This window comes from Electrona antarctica (genome assembly GCF_951216825.1).
Source record: "Electrona antarctica genome assembly, chromosome: 5".
Classification (NCBI taxonomy): Eukaryota; Metazoa; Chordata; class Actinopteri; order Myctophiformes; family Myctophidae; genus Electrona; species Electrona antarctica.
Window position 1 is genome coordinate 56,009,152 of NC_136810.1, and position 21,123 is coordinate 56,030,274.

Consider the following 21,123-nt stretch of genomic DNA (forward strand, 5'->3'; position numbering starts at 1 on the left):
TCTTTAGCCTCTGTTGAGAGATGATTCATTATGACTAACAGTGAGGTCAGCATATTTTTCCTGGCAACGATACATTTTTTGCTCGCGTTTATCTTGGGTCTCTATCAGAGGAGAACACTGCAAACCAAACTGTATGTCACGGCAATCACAAGCTCTTGCACCGAGACATTGTTCCAAACATATCATTAGCAGCTGTCAGTCTGGAAGGTTTATATTATGTAGGCTTTTCAGGAAGTCCCAGAGTGAATTTATTTTGTGTGTGGATACAGTACTTTAAAATACATGTTCTTACCGACTTGAGAGTAATTCTTCTTTAATGGACTCAAGTGCGTTTGTTGACTAAATGAGAAATTTATTTTTTAGACGTTGTATAGCCAATATACCGAAATGAGGGGGATTTTTTGTTTTAATTTAACCATAAGCCTATGTTGTGAAGGACTTAGTACTTTATCATGTGTCTAACTCAGGGGTTCTCAACGTTTTTGGCCGGGGACCCCCGAAAATGCTTTGGCAACGTCTCGGGACCCCCGCCCCACCCCCTCCCGACCCCCAATATAAATTGACTGCTACAATAACCTTAAACCATTTTGGGCGGGAACCCCTTTTGATGTTTTAAGCATTGTTATAATTTAGCTATTGAAAAATAGCAGATCTACAAGCTCATAGCGCCGAGTGGCGCGCTATGAACTTGTAGGTCTGCTATTTTTGAAAAATCGTGAAAATAAAATTTTAAAAAAAATCTTTTTTTTTTTTTAATATTTTGGGGACCCCCCAAAATAATTTGGCGACCCCCCGAGGGGTCGCGACCCACGGGTTGAGAACCCCTGGTCTAACTTACCCGTGTCAAATGTGTGAGCAATTAAACATCATGGATGTGGAAATGTTACAGGTCTATGCGCATTTAATCCATCAGCAATGCATACCAACCTTCTCCGACATGACCACAGCACGCACTGTCAAAGAATGTGTGATGGTAATCATTAAACCACCCCCCGAAAAATCCAATCAATGCCATAGGACTGTTATATATGCTGACGTTCTTTTGCAACATAAATCAACCTACTACAAATGACACATTGTGACACATGATCTGCAGTCATTTCGATAAAACATGTAATTATGTGTTTTGAGATTGAAAGACTGACACACCATTTACTTTCTATTACTCATTCATTATGCCTCCCCTGGGAGAGGCCTTGGGTGTCCCAAAACATAGGGAACTTTCTTTTGCCTTTAATGATTACAATCAGGTTGCATTGATATTAATCTTTAGGCCCTTTAATAGGTCAAAGTCACGCAGATAGAGTTCAGGTAATCCGATAAAAATAAACTTATTTTATACTATATTAAACTACACAAATTAAAATGTATGTTACCCACTTAAGCCCAATTCAAAACTTAAAAACGATAGCCAATCTGTATACGTAACACAACAAGTTGCAGCGTTGTGAGTTTTGTCGCAACATATGTCATACTGATACAAATTCATAATGTATCGTAACGACCCTGTAACTTGCTCCCCCAAGCGAGCTAGCTCCCCTGGCGCGGCTTGTTGCTTGCCTTGTCTACTGAGTTGGAGGTCGGGGTCTCCAGCTCCAGCTTCTGGACGGGAACCCGTTTTGGTGTTTTAACTAAGCATTATTTAGCTATTGAAAAATAGCAGATCTACAAGCTCATAGCACGCCACTCGGTGGGCTTGTAGGTCTGCTATCGTGAAAATGTGGCACAAATCTTTGAATATATATTCTTTCAGAAGACTTTTTTTTTATTTCAACGTCAGGCCTAAATGGGTACGTTACATTGGTGTCAGAAGTGGTCGAGAACCGCTGAAGCGTGCCCTTGCGTGAGGGACGTGAGGGACTCGAGGAGTGAAGCGTGGGGGGCGCGCTTCAGAAAGGAGGGGGTTAGTGTAACGACCCTGCGAAAGACCCGGCCGTAACTTGCTCCTCCAAGGGAGCTAGCTCTCTTGGCACGGCTTGTTGCTTGCCTTTGTCTACCGAGTTGGAGGCCGGGGTTCGACTCCAGCTCAGGGTGCTAAACGTTACAGTATATTAAACACTTGAGCCCTATTTAAAAAAAAATCACACTTGTGTGAGGTGAGGGGTGCTCTTATCATCATACATCGTCATGCATCACATTCCGTGCTCAGCCAATCAAATCATTCCCGTGGTACACAACAGACACACAAGGCTGGGCATGGGAGGAGCTAGCGCCCCTCGAAAATAATAATAGTCGATCTACAAGCTCACAGTGTGTCGCTTGTTGTGAGCTTGTAGATTAGCTATTTTTCTAGATTTTGAAAATGCCCAAATAGAGCGTCGCAGTCCGGCCCCCTTTCATGACGACAAGCGGCCCGGAAGAGAATTTCTCATTCATTTTCCCCATAGACGTTTCAGAAAGTATTTATTTAAAGACCTTTTAAGCCTCGGATCGTGACAACTCATGACAACCAACATTTTTTTTGCAACAACAAACAACAAAAATGTTGTACCCTAATCTTTTTTTCTTCTTTATTTCTAATGCTGCATTCACATGGAATCAGACAAGCGGTAGACGGCAAACGGCAAAGCCTGCTGGACGCCGGCACGTTACGGTAAAAAGATTAAATATTTTAACATCATTGATGCCGTCTGCCGTTACCGGTTCTGGCTGACGGGCTGCCGTGCCGTCCTGTTCCGTTCACCATCCTGCTCCCTCCCGTCCACTAAAATTACTTCCGGTTTGCGGTCTACCGCTTGCCTGATCCCATGTGAATGCAGCATAATTATTTGTTCGGTCCAGAAAATTGTGTTTGTTCACTTTGTTGTCAGGAGTTGTCACGATCCGAGTTGGCTTTGTCCGAGGCGTAAACGTCTTTAAATAAATACTTTCTGAAATGTCTATGGGGAAAAATTAATTGGAAATTGTCTTCCGGGCCGCTCATCAGGGTCGGGACTGCGACCCTATAGGGGCTTTGATAGTGGTCAAACTTCCCTGCTAATATATTGCACACACACAGTCACACACACACACAGACAGACAAATGATATTCAAATACATCACAATGTTCAATATTGGGGATGAAAAGATGTCTACCAAAAAAATATGCACTATGGGCAAAAGCTACCCTATCATATCCCCAAAAAAACCACGCCGCGCCTGCGCACTGAGCATCACATTCACCACATTGGGAGATTCCTGCTGCCTGGAACTCTCGGAAGTTTAGCCCAAGTTGTAGTGATTTAGCCGAGCGAGCTAGCTTACCAGAAAAAGACGACCCGACCAGAGTCAAAAAAATTGTTTTTTTCGGACAGGAAAGTGCACTTCGGCCGACTTTTTCCTCCACATATTGGACCACGGAGGATCGTTGATGGATTTACGCCGTCTTTCGTCGCGTTGTTTCCCGTAGTGTGAACGTTAGGCACCTTTTGAAATAAGTTGTGATTGTTTTTTTTTTGGCGCTCGAGCGAACGCAGAGGAAAGATGGAGGATATGTTGGTCTAGCTAGCTAGCTAGTAGCAGGCTAACGCTAGCTGGCTGTGGCTAGCTGGCTGGTTGGTTGGTTGACTGACTGGGGCTAGCTGTTTTTGTCACAATAACCTTTGGAGTTTTTTAATTTGAACAGTCTTTTTTATATATCGGGATAAAGTTTGGATGCTTTCGTTCAACCTCACAACGGTAAGAACTGTTTTCACTTATTACACGTATTATTATTTTTTACATGTATGTGTATGGTGGCTGCCAGACGTTTAGCTAGAAGCTAAATGCGTTGGTGTATCCCCAGCCAGCCGCTGTAATCTCGCGCAACCAGACCTCCGTTTTTCAATACATTTCAGTCTGGTGGTTACGCGAGATTATAGATTAGCTCTGTGTGCTAACTAGCTGCCATTACACTATCGTACCACTCACTGCAGTGAATGGTACACTAGCACTACTTGTATACTTACAAGTTTCAAAGTTGTCCTTAAAGAGTAATTGATTTTTTGTTAATGTGTCAAGAGTTTTCCCAAGTTGAATAACATTCTGCCGGCGCGACTCAGTCGAGTCTGACTTTTGTTGTTCATCTGATTTATCTTGTCTTCTACACGACTGGTAAACACCCCTAGCTGGCTAACAGCGAAACACTTTGGTTAACATTTTGAAGATAAATTCAATTGCATAGATTGATTGTTTGCCAGTTATTATAGACCATCTTATGAGTATACATAGAGACAAACGTAAGCATCTTTGGTCCTTGACTCCCTTTTGTCATCATTCAGACCCGTCAACGCAAAGTATTTTCTCTCCGTAAAATGTTTGCATCTTTTGCTGACTGGTCACTTGAAAGTTGAATGAATCCACCTCCCAGTAATAGTTTTTAGACAAATTATTTGTTGCTGGCTGTTTTGAGTAAACGGGTAATTCTTGATGTACATTTGTCCGGAGTCTGCTGCTTGCTTGGGTGTACATTTGGCTAATCATTTATACAGGCTACCAGCTCTCTGATTTGTCTCCCCTCCCCCGTACAGAATTGTTGTTCATGTTGGGAAAGGTCAAAAATCATGAGTGTCCCTCAGCCTCTGAGGATGGAACCAGGGGTACTGGTGGCAGGATTTAGGTGAGCAGATCTCCATTAAATACCTTTTTTTGTTATGAGTCAAATGAATAGCATACAACTGAGGATCTTGGGGAAAGCTTGAATTGTATTCAAGACCATTGGGGAAAATATGTAGGATTACTACTCTTAACCACTTTGTACTCAACGTTCATATAGTAATTTCTGTTGTTAAAGAGTATTAAATAGCTTTATGCCATGAACCTACTTGGCAGGCAAAATGCTGTACAGCTGTTATGTCGAATTGAATTGAATTGTTATGCAGTGAAAATCAACCAAGCTCTTCATATCCACTCATAAAAACAAGTTATAGAAATAACTTTTTCTAATAGAAAATTGGTTGAAACTGTATGTTTTCTCTTGTTTAACTCGCGCACACACACCCACAGAATGCTTTGGGATCATCAGTGTGATTTTGATAAAAAAAACGTTTACATTTCAGGCATCTGATGGTGCTCTGAAGAAGCCATGGGTAGCTGTTTAAGCTGTCCAGAGAAAGAGTCGATCCCAGATAATCATCAAAGCAAATTCAAGGTGAGTGCCTGCCGTTGCCTGTCTCAACATCGTCGTCATAGTGAGTGGGAGTCTTGTCAACCCACACCCAGGATTATTCACTAATGACTGTGGTTTGCTTGTTTCAACTTTCAACCACCAAACCAGCTTATTCCGCTTACCCAATACCTAACTAGACTCCCTCCACTCCCTCTTTTGTGTTTAAAATGTCATTTGTGAAAAAAGTGTGGGGGTGGGAATTGGCAACAGCCACCTAACCAAAATGTTAGTTAATTTTGGATGTGGCTGACTAAAATTCTATATTTGACCAGCCATTGTGGCAACATGGCCACTGTTTATAGTGCTTTTCTATTCTCTAAAATGTAGGGTTTGTAAAGGGGAAAAAAAGAAAAAGGGCGAACTGACCTGTCGTTTTGGTTAATGGATAAAATGTTAAAGAGTGCCACTGCCCCCCCCAAAAAAAAGATCTTATAAAAAATGTTAGAGTAACCAGAGAAACAGGCCACGCCTTCTACAAATATTTCAAAATAAACCAAAGTGGGATGGAGGTGTATTGGTGGAGTATCGGGCTGCTGAAACAAAGTCATTGGGTTGGGTGCACTCGCTAGAGTAGCGGTTCCCAAACTCTTTCACGTCAAAGACCCCCAAATTGACACTAATTAGCCCATGGACCCCCATTAGAAAATATACCGTATGCCAAGGAACCCCCACAAGAGAAGGTTTTTACGTCTCTGGCAGTAATTTTATCTATATCTAAATCCCGGAGCGGTTGCGCAAAGACCCGCCCGGCAGCACTGTTTAATGCAATGTAGTTGTGTGTGTTATACGTTTATTTTATTTTGTTGAATTACTCATGACAAAGTTGTAAAAGTCAACAGTATAGCAGCATGCTAGCAGACAATACACTAGTTCTGTCTTTCAATCATTTTATTATTATTATATTTTCACAATCTGATACACAGAAATGCCGGCTACTTTCTAATGCTTTGATAAGTCGCGCGACAGATGTATGCATATGGCGGTATAGAGTTTCATGTGAAGAGCTTAAACTATAGTGTATTTAATTAAGAAGATAATAATAATAATAATACGATTGAAAGACAGAACTAGTGTATTGTCTGCTAGCGTGCTGCTTGCTTATGTTATGGATATACATACGTTTGACATGTACAACTTTGTCAACAAAAATACTTACTTACACACACAAATTGCATTAAACAGTGCTGCCGGGCGGGTGTTTGCGCAACCGCCCCGGCATTGGAAAACAATGATTGACCTGAATCAGGCTACGGTATTTATTAATCGATATATATATAATGGAATTTCTATCACGGGGACCCCCAATTTATATTGTAAAATCGAAGTATCAGGTCCATTTGGTTCCATTTGTACACTCTCAGAGTTACAGACCCATAAGAGTCCATTTGGTTCCAAACTATCTTAGCTGTGGACCCCCTTGTACTGGAACCCCCTCAAGGACCCCTGCGGGGTCCCCGGACCCCACTTTGGGAACCACTGGTATAGATGTATGGGCAGGGTGGAGTTGCACTCGACACTGAATCTGTTCTAAACCGCAGCACCTCGAACACACATTGTCAAACCTGCGCAAACCAAGCCCCCAGTAAGGCTATCTCAACGTTTAAGCTGCCACTACCTACTGGCGAAATGTGGAATTGCAGCACTTTCATAGCCTGGCTAATAAGCCAGACCGAATCAGCCGTTGGCAAAAAAAAATTGCCTGCCGGCGGATTATGGCCTGGAGAGGCTCAATTGTACGCCCATTTCCTACACCAGAGAACTGGTGTGGCCAATCGGGACACGGTATGCAATAAGGGGGCGGGCTTTGGTACAGTGACGTTCAATGCTTGAGACCTTTGACTGACAGTAGCTCTGACCAATTGCGTCAAAGAGAAAATGTTTGAACCCGCCCCCTGGGAAACAAGATCCATACACAGCATCTCCAGACTCAAATACCACACGACAGTGTGATTTGAGTCTGGCTTATTAGCCAGGCTAGCACTTTCATGGAGGTGGACGGACGTTCATGACGTCACGCGCGTAAGCCCCGGACCTCAAATTTGAGGCTAATGCTCCGGTTCGGTCTCTATCCTTGTATTACTCTATGGCGCAAACCTAAAACTACAAGATCACCTTTCAGATTTGTCATGACATCATGACATTGATTTGATATCATTGCGGACGGCGGCCCAACTGTTTGGGGGGGGGGGGGGGGGGGGGGTCGATCGGGAAGGCTTCAGATGAGCCCTTAAACCCCCCCCCCCCCCCCCCCCCCCCCCCACACGCGACAAGAATGTAACGCGTGAATTCACGGCCATCTGCTCGACATTGTGTGTTTTACATTGTGTCTTTTTTTTTTAGACAGGCCTGCATTTTGGGTTTTGGGATGACATGTTTTATCATATGTGTTGTTCACGTTACAGCATAGGCATAGTTTACTGTACTCTTTAACCCATTCAGGCCTGACGTTGAAATAAAAAAAACGTTCGCTCTGAAAGAATATATATTCAAAGATTTGTGCCGCATTTTTACGATTTTTCAAAAATAGCAGACCTACAAGTTCATAGCGCGCCACTCGGTGGCGCGCTATGAGCTTGTAGATCTGCTATTTTTCAATAGCTAAAGTATAACATAATGCTTAGTTAAAACACCAATAGGGGTTCCCGCCCAAAATGGGTTAAAAGCTATAATATGACACAGATGCGTCCTCAGGTCTAAATGGGTTAACACATTTAGGCCTGACGTCGAAATTATTCTCAATATTTCATGTCAAGGACCCCAAAAATTATATGTAATATGCCTCCGCCCCCCCCCCCCCCCCATCTGAAAATGTTGTTCCAGGGACCTCCCCCAGAAGCAAAGATTTGAGTTAAAATGCTCACTCTGTAATAATATATATTCAACGATTCAAAGATTTGCACTACATTTTCACGATTTTTCAAAAATAGCAGATCTGCTATTTTTCAACAGCTACAGACAGTACAACATAATACTTAAAAGAGAAATGGGTTCCCGCCCAGAATGGCTTAACTACTATCCCTGGTCTTAACACTAGAGTGGTTCAGTAATGTTTAACCCATTCTGGGCGGGAACCCCTTTCAGTGTTTCAGGCATTATGTTATACTTTAGCGCGGCACCGAGTGCCGCGCTACGAACTTGTAGGTCTGCTATTTTTTTTAAATCGTGAAAATGTGCCGCAAATCTTTGAATGTATATTCTTTCACAGCGAACGTTTTTTTTAACTCAAATCTTTGCTTCTGGGGAGGTCCCTGGAACAACACATTTTCAGATGGGGGGGGGGTCCGTGGTCAAATACAGATAATTCTGGGGGTCCTTGATGTGAAAAAAGTTGAGCACCACTGTCAGGATTTTCGAAGATATATATATTTTTTAATCTGATCTCAGGTCTAAAAAATAAGTGTACTCTAACCACTATGCCTGGCCACACTAAAATGGCTTTCTGTGTGTAAAATTTAGCCCATTTTGGGCGGGAACCCCTTTTGGTGTTTTAAAGCATTGTTATACTTTAGCTATTGAAAAATAGCAGATCTACAAGCTATGCACTTGTAGGTCTGCTATTTTTGAAAAGTCGTGAAAATCTTTGAATATATATTATTACAGAGTGAACATTTTACTCAAATCTTTGCTTCTGGGGATGTCCCTGGAACAACATTTTCAGATGGGGGGGGGGGGGGGGGGGGGGGGGGCGGAGGCATATTACATATTATTTTTGGGGTCCTTGACATGAAATATTGAGCACCACTGATACAGAAACATAAGGTTTTTCAGAAAACTGTCAGGATTTTGAAAACTTTTTTTTAATTTCAACATCAGGCCTAAAATAGGTTAATTTGATCTCTTAATCCCCAGGGCAGGAAACAATATCCCCCCTCCATCATCTACAGTAGCTGGTTCTTTCCCCAAATTCACCATCATTGACAGCACACAAGATTTGTCGTTGAATTGAATTGCACTCCTGATGATGGTTACCTGTTAAAGTGGCTGATTAAATTGAGTAACTAAAAGGCCTATTCATAGATACTCCAGTTTTAGGTGATAAACCTGAACCACCGAAAAATACAACACGACGTCTTTTATCGCCTAAAAGGGGAGTTTGAATGAGCCTTAACAAGCCACGGGCAAACTTGACCCGACCTCTTCACTTTTTGTCCCCTTTCTATTCGTTTTTTTACCAAGTACCACCAGTCTGTTATAATTGTGGCTGCCTGCCACAAAATGAAAGGGTGATTTCTTTTCATTTCAGAGCATTTTAATATAATTTTTGCCACAATCCTAAAAAACGGAACAATAGGATTCAAGTTCACGTCACGACGTGTGATTCATACAGAGTAGAAGCAACATAGAAGCTTGTTTTTTTTTCTCCAGGAAACTTGGTCAGGATTTAGAAGACATTTTGTAGAATCTGGTCTCGGGTCTTAACCCGTTTTGGGCGGGAACCCCTTTTGGTGTTTTAAGCATTATGTTATACTTTAGCTATTGAAAAATAGCAGATCTACAAGCTCATAGCGTGGCACCGAGTGCCGCGCTACAAGCTTGTAGGTCTGCTATTTTTGAAAAATCGTGAAAATGTAGTGCAAAACGTTTTTAACTCAAATCTTTGCTTCTGGAGGGTCCCTGGAACAACATATTTTCAGATGGGGGTCCGCAGCCAATTATATAACATTTTTGGGGTCCTTGACATGAAATATTTTGAGCACCACTGACATAGAAACAGGTTTTTCAGACATTTTGTAGAATTGAGCTCAGGCCTAAATGGGTTAAAGTGCGGTATTAATTGTGTGTGCGTCGTGTGTGTCCCATCAGGTGATCAACGTGGATGACGATGGGAACGAGCTGGGCTCGGGCGTGATGGAGCTGACGGAGGACGAGCTGGTCCTCCACACGCATCGGCGCGACGACGTCCGGTGGCCATACCTGTGCCTGCGTCGCTATGGCTACGACTCCAACCTCTTCTCCTTCGAGAGCGGCCGGCGCTGCCAGACCGGACAGGGTACGTTCATGTCTCAACGTTTTGGAAATCACTGTGTTTTTTTAGTGGTTAGGGGTGCAACAGTTCATGGTTTTTGTTTTTGGTTAATTGTCAAAGGAAAAAAAGTGAAAACGGACGATCTACAAGCTCACAACCATTGTTTGTTTGAAGTATATAAAATAATTAATTCAAGTTATATTTATTCTCTAAATTACACTGAGTAATTAAACTCATTTTCTGTGTCTACAGTAATACAGTATCATATAGAGAAAAATCACAATACATCAGAAGATCAGGAAAAGGAAAACAAAAGTGTGAATTACATAGGTTTACAAAAATAAAAAGCTAAGACAAAATGCAAAACTATCTAAAAACAGTTACATATTGTGGGGATCTGTATGCTGACCAAGGTTTTAAAACGACTCAAGGGTCAATTTTAATGTAGTTTGCAGGTCATTCCATGTATTAGGGCCACAGAAGGTAAAAGCAGATCTACCAAGTTAAGTTCAGAGTTAACTTTTGGTACCTTGAAATTGGGGTAATTACTTGATCGGGTGTGGTAGGGCTCAGAGTCCCACTTCAGAAAAGATGAGATGTATTTAGGACAATCTCCAAGCATGGCTTTATACAAGAACAGGTGCCAATGTAGTTCTCGTCTCTCTGTCAGGGAGGACCATCCAACCTTGTTATATAAGATACAATGGTGAGTACCATTAGCTATCACCCCTAATAAATCTAATCGATGAGTAATAAACAGAGTCTAGGGGTTTAAGAGTGGATGCTGCTGCATGTCTATATAATGTATTCGGTGGTTAACTGATTGTTGATATATAATTCATAAAATAATTGATTATTCAATAGAGGGTATGCACGTGAAATCATCATACCCAGAAGTTATGCGTGAACGTCCACTGAGTGGCAAAAAAAACTACTTTAAAAATACTTTCTGGCTTTGACAGCCCCATATACATCCAAACAGAAAAGTCCTATCTGATTGCATTAAATGACGTTAAACTCACTTTGCCTATTAATTGGAAAAGTTATCGTTGGAATAATCACTAAGAAAATCATTGATAGTTGCAGCCCTATTTTGTTTTCAGCGTCGCCTCTCCTAGGTATTCACAATCATCACAATGACAATTTGTACTAGACTTTCTTTTTGAAAGTGGTTTGATTGTTGTGAGTTTCCCAGCAAGCACGGCCGGGACCTGGACGAATTAGTGACGTCTCGATTGGGGCCTAATCAAGTCAAACCAAGACTAGTCAGATCTGGTCCAGAATATCACTTGATTTCAACCAACATAAATTTGACCACTAAGACAGACATCCCTGGATGAATCAGAGATAGTCTGATCGAGGCCAGATCAACTTAAGTCATATCATAACTAGTCAGATCTGGCCCAGAATAAGCTATATTATTTAAACTGGTGACGACGTCCTGGAAATGACATAAAGATCATCCCCATATGGGCTGTGATCTGGCTTAGTCCTGAACGTCGGAGGACGTCATCATGACGTAATTTGGCTTGCTGGGTTACTGCATGGAACATTGCTGCGTTTCAGCTCCACTCACTCATTTATCAGTGTATAAATGTAAAAAAAACCTAACATTTTTACCATCATCACTGAGATAGCATATTAATTTACTAATGTTAAAAGCTTTGCGGTCTCATTCACTATATATATACACTCCTCAGTGGGTGTGTTGTTGATTTGTAAAGAAGGAAAACGATATGCACATCCCAGTTTCAGAATACGGTGCTGGGCCCAAAAAATGACTGAATGAAAAGTGGAATCCGTCTTTTTTATTTCAACCTAAATATCCCTCGAGAAAGCCCGGAGGGGGCGAAACGTTGTTGTATTCAGGTTGAAATAAAAAAAGATGGGGAGCAGAACTACATCGTGTGCGGACATTCCACTTGTGTTGTTGATTTGGTCATATACTATTCGATGTCGGTGTAGTTGTGACATCCCACCTGCTCAAATAACTTTATTTCTAGCCCAACAACAACGGTGTGATTTTTTTTTTTGCATTGTCGAGCTAGCCAAAATCTATCACCAATCACATGTTTTCTGCTACTGCCATGACACACCTTTTTTGCCATTGTTTTTTGGACCCCATGCTTTCTCAAGGATGAGGTGGAGAGAGAGAGAGAGAGAGCTGGGGGTTTGTAAAGGGGTTCAGTAGGTTCTTGTGTGCGGTAAGTCTCAGGCACGCTGTCTGTGTTCCAATCCTTTCCTCCCCCCCAGTGTTGTTTTTGGGAGCAAAATTTGATTTTAGTTTTAGTCATAGTCTTTTAAATAGTTTTCACTTAGTTTTAGTCACATTTTAGTCACCTGGAATGTTTTAGTGTTCGTCTAGTTTTAGTCGACTAAATGTCATGAGATTTTAGTCGACTAAATCTACGGTTGAATTAGTCGACTAAAATGTCTTTTGGCGGGGCTTGATGCCGTCGTAATGACTGTTTTTACACTTGCTGAAAATAGCCGATCTACAAGCTCACAACGCGTCGCAGCGCGACGCGTTGTGGGCTTGTAGATCGGCTATTTTCAGCATGCAACCAAGTGTAAAATGACTTATACTGGATCTCTTGTCCACTAGTCCCTTCCTAACATTTTAGTCTAGTTTTTATTTGTTGACGAAATTGTCGATATATTTAGTCTTAGTTTTAGTCATCATAGCTTAGTTTTTATTTAGTTTCTATTTATTTTTTGTCAGTGAAAAAAGGTAGTCGACGAACATTTTTTGTTTAGTTTTAGTCGACGAAAACAACACTGCTCCCCCCCATCTCATAACATGACCACCCAATACTGTTGAGCTGCCATCCAGTATTGATCCCTGACTGTACACATCGCTGGTTGTGTCTGTGGTGTGTTCTCATTGGACTGGGATGGAATTCTACCTTATTTTTCTTTTATAGTGTTGTCGTGTGTTTATCTTCCCCCCCCTCCCAGTGTGAAGTCAGTGTTGTTTTTGGCAGCAAATTTTGTCTCTTGAATATAGTTTTAATTTAGTTTTTAGTCACCTGGAATGTTTTAGTGTTGCGTCTAGTTTTAGTCTACTAAATGTCAAGGTTTTAGTCGACTAAATCTACTGAAGTCGACTGAAATGTATTTTGGCGGGCCTTGATGCTGTCGTTAATGGCTGATTTTACATTTTACACAATGTAGATCGGCTATTTTCAGCATGCAACCAAGTGTAAAATAACTTATAGTGGTCCACTAGTCCCTTCCTGACATTTTAGTCTAGTTTGTAGCTGTTGACGAAATTGTCAATACATTTAGTCTTATTTTTAGTCATCATAACTTAAGTTTTCATTTACTTTCCATTTTAGTTTTCGTCAAAAAAGGTAGTCGACGAACATTTCTTTCGTCTTAGTTTTAGTCGACCAAAACAACACTGGTGTGAAGCGTTCTTTCCTTGCAGTTGCAGTGATTATTATTATCGGTCTCCAGTGAGACGGGACCGTGTGTGTGGTTTGGTTTGTCCTTGGTGTGTTTCCATACCCTTGGTTCTGTGTGTTCTCTCTGGTTTAGCTGACTGTTCGATAGCACTGCACTCATTGTCCCCTTTGGCACTTTAAACCTGGTGTTTTTTTGTTTTTTGTTTTTTTTTATCCTATTGAGACCTGAGCCCAGATTTATATTTCTATATCAGTGGTGCTTAAACTTTTTCACGTCCACAAATATTATATGAATTTGGCCGCTGACCCCCATCTGAAAATATGTTGTCCCAGGGACCCCCCCCCCCCCCCCCCCCCTCCCCCTAACCTGACTCCGCCAGATGGGGCAGCAGAGAGTACACTGGGTTCTCCCCCTCCTGCTCCCATCTGGGAACTCTCAGGCAGACTTGATGCTTGGATCAAGGCATCACTGTGTATTAGAGGGCAGCACGGGTCCATAAAATTGGACCCGGTCCGAAACGGACCCGGTGATATCAGAACAGAACCGATCCGGATCCGAAAACATTCTAATTGGCCGCACCCGGCCCGGACCCGGCCCCGAAAGTTTTGGATCCGGTCCAAAACGGACCCGTTAAAAACAGGATCCGATCCGAAATAAACCTACCCGTTCCGAAAGACCCGTTACACCCGTGGTGTGTCCAATCCTATATTATGCTTATTTTCACCGTGACTGTGATTATGAGACTGAAGTGAACACTGTGACTGAACGTCAGCATCACCCCCGCCTCTACAAAGGAGCGCTGAAAATAGCCGATCTACAAGCTCGCAATGCGTCGCATGGTTAAGTACAGTTTGCAGCGCAAATCCTTGGCGCACACTTTAATGCAGTCATCAAGAATGACAGCTTTTCTTTTGGATGGAATTGCTTTCCGAATAGCAACAAAAGACGTGATGGCACTTTGTTGTTGTGGTTGTTGACCCTCGCCGGCACTCTCTTTTTTCTTACACGCCTTCCCATTCATGTGTTTTTTCAGTGAAGATTTAGCAGCACCAACATTTTTACCGTCCGCGTCGACAATGATAACAAAACTGTCCCAGACATCCGACTTCCCTTTAGGAGATTGCGTGCTGTAATCGTTTGATTGTAGTTTGCGTTTCACCTCGCTCAAGAAGGGGGCCGCCATGGTGATGATAGCTACTGTTCGTGTTGTGTGTGACTGTGCGCGCGCTGCGCACACACTGTGACACACCCACCACCAGTGGATACGTTCCATTTCCAAATCCTCGAGGCGTGTATTTTAGAACATAATCATTACAACGCAGTTGAACGCACGCATACCATAATGTCTATTTTCAAAACCTATTTTTAAAGTTGAAAGGTTTAATATATAATAAAAATCGGGTCCTGCACGGGCATTTCGGGTATTCTGCATTGCAGATGCCCGAAACGAGGCCTGCAGCTTTGAAATGGAACCGACCCGTTCCCCGACGGCATGTCAATATTTTGCACCCGACCCGGCTCGGTTCTCGGTTCGGATCTCGGGTATTCGGGTCCGGGTGGACCCGTGCTGCCCTCTACTGTGTATGCCTTGATCCCGCCTCTAGCTGCCGCTGATTGGCCAGGCCGTTTGGTGGCCGGAGCATCAAGTCTGCCTGAGAGTTCCCAGATGGGAGCAGGAGGGGAGAACCCAGTGTACTCTCTGCTGTCCCATCTGGCGGAGTTAGGTTACCCCCCCCCAGAAGCAAATATTTGAGTTAAAAGCGAGTTTCGCACACATTTAATGGGAGATCTACAAGCTCATAGCCGTGCTATGAGCTTGTATATCTGCTATTTTTCCAATAGCTAAAGTATAAAATTGTGGTTAAATGCTAAGGTGACACAGATGCGTTCCAGGTCTTAATGGGTAAATAGCAGATCTACAAGCTCACAACACGTCGCATCGCAGGCTTGTAGATTGGCTGTTTTTTTTGCTGCGTGACAACGTGTTTGTCGTGACTCGTGTGTGAGTGACACTGTTGTGCTACAAAGTATAAATCAGGCTTATAAGCCTTTTTTGAGCAGAAGGCTATATTGTTATTACAGTCTAGTTCAATTATATTTAAATGACGGGGTACATAAATGAAGGCACCGAAGGAACAAACCTCGAATATTTATGTAAAATTGTCAACAACAAAATGAGCACCGAGGGTGACAAAGCCGATGATGATGTGTGGGACCCTGTACTCATTGCTCGCTCATCGATTCCCGCTCTGTTGTGTGTGTTTTATTTCGTGTAGGGATCTTTGCCTTCAAGTGTGCTCGGGCCGAGGAGATCTTCAACATGCTGCAGGAGGTGATGCACAGCAACAGCATCAGCGTCGTGGAGGAGGCTGTGATCGACCCCAACCACCAGGCCGCGCACACACCTCACACTCCTGCAGGTGTGTTTCTTTAGTTTAGTTGATATATTCAAGATACAGTTAAAAAAAAGAATTGTCAGGATTGCACAAAAAGTCAAAGACTTAATTCCATTGAGGTCCAAATAAATAAATACAGCATATGGTATAGGAAGAACATGCGTTGACTAAAATCACAATAAGGACATTACAACGACAGCATCATAGATCACTAAACAAAACAATAAATACATAATAAATAGATAAATACAGCACTATTCTAGCTTGCCCATCGGCCAGTTTTTCAACATATTTTTAAAAAATGTTCAAGGACTGGGCAAATTTAATTTCCCTTGGGATTTTGTTCCAATCCTCCGCCCCCGTTTTAAATGAGCTTCCGCCTACCTTATTCTTTAGGTTTGGTAGTTTAAGATCAGCTACACTCGCCCTTGTATTCAAGCTATGGGACTCGTTGACATACAGGAAGTAACCTTTAAAATATGTTGGGTATTTTTCCTTTAAGATTTTATAGACCATAATGAGTCTCAGTTGTCTTTCAGTCTTTCACATGTATAACAATACATAATACATTATACAGACACTTGAGTGGCCCGAAAATGTGTAGGCTGAAGCTAAAAGCTTATAATTACCTACCCTATTGGTTTACAGAACCAAATATTAAAAATAAATAATAATAGTGCTGACAAAACTGTCAAACAGTTTATACATGTTTGCTGATTAAACTAAGAAAATAACATTACTTTACAATAACACACACACACACACACGCACTAGGGCTTTCACTTCTAGTGATTTTTACTAGTTGCCTAGTTTACTAGTCGACTAGTTGGTCGACTCCCACTGGCAGAGCCTGACCAGAGGCCTTTTGTGGTGGTTCTGGAGAACCGTGGCAGTCCGGGCACTGCACTCCCTTGCGGGGGGTGTGGAACGCGTGTGTCGAATATGAAGTCGTTGGGGCAAACGGTTCTCGAGTTACGTGCATTACAACCATACACACAGAGACGTGGCGCATTTATAGTAGGATTTGTAACATTTAAAACTGTGTACATTGGTGAGTAATCTATCATTCTAGCTGATCTTGAGGCCTACAAAAAAACCCTAGTCAACTAGTACCAACAAGGTCAACTAGTTGAATAGTCGACTAGTTGCTTAAAGCCCTAACACACACACACACACACACACACACACACACACACACACACACCTGCAGGTATTCATCGTTACAGTCACACACCTGCAGGTACACCAGAGTGGTATTACAAGTACATTAGTCTGTCTGTCTGGAGGGTAATTTGTCTGTCCTACATGCCTCTTTGGAAGCCGTAATTTTCCGTGTCATCTTGGCTTTTATTTAAAGGCAATTGTGCAAGGGGAGGGCCGGTGAGTTTAGAAAGTTATTAGCCTAAAAAAGAAAAAAAACTAGATTGAGTTTCTACCTTGGGTACACTCAGACATACCACATATTTCAACAGTTCATCACATACATTCCTGCAGGCACACATGAAAGCACATGTACACCCGCCTGCGGGCAAAACACACACACACGCACACACACACACACACACACAGACACACATACACACATACACACACACACACGCGGAAAGGAGAGTGCACATTCCATTAATGACTGTTGCATCACTGCTTGTGTGTGTGTGTGTGTGTGTGTGTGTGTGTGTGTAGCTATGGGCTACTCTGTGCCCACGGTGCCAAACGGTGTGACCAGGATCCCGTCGGTGGGCGAGGCCCCGTCCCACCCCTCCACCCGCCACCCGTCTGTGGCCAGCACCCGCCTCCCCTCGGTGGGGGAGGAGTCCACGCACCCTCTGCTGGTGGCCGACGATGCGGTAAGACCACAGTGACAACGCAGATTAACTTGTTCAGTCACAGCAGTTGTTTTTGGCAGCACGTTTTGATTTTTTTGTTTTTTAGTCTCTTGAATAGTTATCGTTTAGTTTCAGTCACATTTTAGTCACCTGGAATGTCTTGGTGTTAAGTCTAGTTTTAGTCTATTAAATATCATAGGATTGTAGTCGACTAAATCTACAGTTGATTTAGTCGACTAAAATGTATTTCGGCGGGCCTTGATGCCGTCGTAATGGCTGTTTTAACGCTTGCTGAAAACAGCCGATCTACAATGCTCATTTATTCATATAATAATGAATATACACAGACACAAATCTACACTTCATGGAGTACTTTTTTTGGACCTGGTGATGTAAATAAAATACATACTTTTAATGTGCTCCTGCTAAGAGTAGAAAGGACAACTATAACTATCAAGATGTTAATTTATTCATCTGATAGTGTAATATAAACATAGATGCCGATGGCTCTCCGTTCTACACTTGTCATTTATGCTTGTAGATCAGCTGTTTTTGGCACTTTGCTCACGGACCCCCCCATCTCAAAATATGTAGTTCCAGGGACCCCCCAGAAGCCAATATTTTAGTTAAAAATGTTCGCCCTGAAATATATATTCAAAGATTTGCGCCACATTTTCACGACTTTTCAAAAATAGCAGACCTACAAGCTCGTAGCGCGCCACTCGGTGGCGCGCTATGAGCTTGTAGATCTGCTATTTTTCAATAGCTAAATTATAACATAATGTTTACGGCATTTTGCTGCCGTGTTGGGCCCGGTTCCGATACCGAGTACGAGTACTTTAGGGTGGTATCGTCCCGAGTACCCGATACCAGTATCGGTATCGGAACAACTCTAGTCCTTGACATGAAATGGTTTGAGCACCACTGATAAAGAAACACAGGTTTTTTTTCTGAAAAACCGTCTTGATTTAGAAGACATTTTGTAGAAATGTCTTAAATGGGTTAAAGCAGCAGTAATATCAAATGCAAAGTTAAATTCAGTGTTTCTTTTGAGGGGCGCCTAGCCCGCCCTATGTCCAGCTTTGAGCGTCTGTGTAAACACAAACATTGAAGCCAAAAGTGGGGACGCAAATTGTGATTGGCCACACACGGGTGTGTTCTTTTTTTTTTTTTATGTTGCCTCAACATTTCTTCAAAGTCATGAATATGTCTTCTTAGATGTTAGAACTTCTGGAACAATTTTTAAAATAAATATGTACCTTCAACTATGAAAACAAAAAAATACAGTAAAATTAAGTCATTAATGTTGATTTTGGCTTCCTTGAAGGCAGGAAAAAAAAACATTCAAAACCCTAAAAAAAATGCGGGTATGCTTTGGAAAATAAACAGCAGTATTGTGTATGTGATTTGTTAGTCAAAAGAACATGCAAATAAAGAACCTGAAAGAATAATGACGTGTATATATTGCAATAACCTCTGCAGATACACACCTACGTCAACACCACGGGCCTGCTGGAAGATCAGCCCAGCCCGCTGACGGCCACCACACCTCTGGAGAGCCCCGGCTCTCCCCGGTCCCAGTGCCCCCCGACCCCCCCGCCTCCTCCCCGGGGGGTCCGCACTGAGCCCCTGGGGGCCTTGCCCTCCTCGCAGCCGCCGCCGCCGCCGGCGGGGGAGCCCCAGGTCCTGATGGAGCCAGAGGGGGTGCGCTTCGTGCTGGGCCCCACCCCCGTGCAGAGGCAGCTGATGGCCAAGGAGAAGGAGCAGCATCTCCAGCCCCCCGGGGAGGGGGAAGAGGAGGAGGAGGAGGAGGGGGAGGAGGGTAAGGAGAGCGCCGGGGGGGAACCCGGGTCAGAGACTAACGGCCACGTGGACGCTCAGCAAAGTGCCGTGGCGGCGGAGGCCGAGCCGCCGCCGCCGCCGCCACTGGCGGCCCACCACCACACACACTCCAACGGCTCCGCTGCCCCTGCTGCGTCATCCAGAACCTCCCCCACCTCCGTCACCCCGACCTCCTCCTCCTGCAACCCGGCCACGGCTCCCCGGCGCCACCGCCCGCCCCCCCTCACGCCCGCCGCCGACGTCGTCCAGAATGTCAACAACTCTGCCCAGCGGCGGACGGCCCTGCTGGACTACGAGAACCTCCCCGCGCTGCCGCCCGTCTGGGAGACCCGGAAGCCCAGCGCGGAGGAGGAGGCGGAGAACAACGGCCGCGGCGGCCTGAAGACGCCCTCGGTGAACGGCTACAACCACCACCACCATCACCACCACCACCACCACAGCCTGCTCCACCACTCCTACAGCCACCCGCTGTCCGCCTCGCTGGAGCCCTCCCACAACTACGTGAACACGGAGAACGTGTCGGCGGCGCCGCTCAGCGCCCACCGGCCCGACACGGCCCGCCGCGGCCGCACGGAGGGACCCACCATCTTCAACTTCGACTTCCGCCGGCCGCTGCCGTTCGGCAGCCTGGGGGCGGCGGAGCCGGCCAAGACTCTCAACTACATCGAGGTGGAGATGGACGGCTGCGGCGGGGCTAGCGGGCTCGGCGGCGGCAGCAGCAACAAGGGCGGTGCCGCCTCGGACGGCAGCAACCCCCACACGCCGCGCACGCCCACCTCCCCGCTGCACCCCAGCACGCCCACGCGACGCACAGAGCTGTACGCACTCATTGACATTGAGCGCACGGCCGCCATGTCTAACCTACAGATGTCGCGGCCGCGGGACGACGGCACGTCGCGTAAGACGCGGCACAACAGCACGGAGCTGCCCACCAAAAGCACTGTTTGACCTACGCAAACCCCCCACCCTCCCCAATTAACACTTTTGCCTCTAAATACGATACACATGATTGGCACACAACGGGATGCCATCTTTATATTCTTATAATGGAGAGACTTTGAAAGATGCTGAATATCGAGAGACTCCGCGAGGAGGGAAAACAAAAAGTCTTAAGTTAGTTAACAGACTTTTTTTTTTTTTTTTTTTTTGCGTGTGGTTACCTGTAAAAAGGAAAAGTTCAGGTAGACCAAAAAAGAAAGATAAAAGAAAAAAACAAAACATGTAAACCCTAGGTACTTGCCATATACCAATTTATTCCTATGGTAATATCTGCATACCTCTTTTTTTCCTTCACTCATTCTACAGTGCATTTTGGGTTTGTTTATTATGTTAATAAGACTGGACTGCATTCCTCCTCCTCCTCCTCACCCCATTCCCTCTCCTTATATGGTACAAATCAGTATTACTGAGCAAAGCATTCCATTTAGCCTTTTTTTTTTTTATATATATATGATTCACTACATGCTGCTGTAATTTCAGTATCTAAGGATGACATGGTACACTACATTATGTTTCTGACTATGTACAGTAGATTCTGGCACAATAAATGTCTGTTCTGTT

At 43.8% G+C, this 21,123-nt stretch overlaps 1 protein-coding gene across 1 annotated transcript; it reads left to right on the top strand.

The window, feature by feature from the left end:
• The first annotated feature begins 3,159 nt into the window (after window positions 1–3,159).
• LOC306923072 (fibroblast growth factor receptor substrate 2-like) lies at window positions 3,160–21,123 on the top strand. The gene is made up of 7 exons (XM_079501072.1): window positions 3,160–3,657; window positions 4,488–4,576; window positions 5,016–5,107; window positions 9,929–10,115; window positions 15,776–15,919; window positions 17,579–17,742; window positions 19,204–21,123. Exons 3-7 carry the CDS (start codon window positions 5,042–5,044, stop codon window positions 20,509–20,511), a joined length of 1,869 nt encoding a protein of 622 aa, XP_079357198.1. The 5' UTR covers window positions 3,160–3,657; window positions 4,488–4,576; window positions 5,016–5,041; the 3' UTR covers window positions 20,512–21,123.

Coding starts and splice junctions, on each gene's coding strand:
- LOC306923072 (XM_079501072.1), top strand. CDS start 5,042: ATGGGTAGCTGTTTAAGCTGTCCAGAGAAAGAGTCGATCCCAGATAAT. Junction 5,108..9,928: donor ATCATCAAAGCAAATTCAAG/GTGAGTGCCTGC, acceptor GTGTCCCATCAG/GTGATCAACGTGGATGACGA. Junction 17,743..19,203: donor TGCTGGTGGCCGACGATGCG/GTAAGACCACAG, acceptor TAACCTCTGCAG/ATACACACCTACGTCAACAC.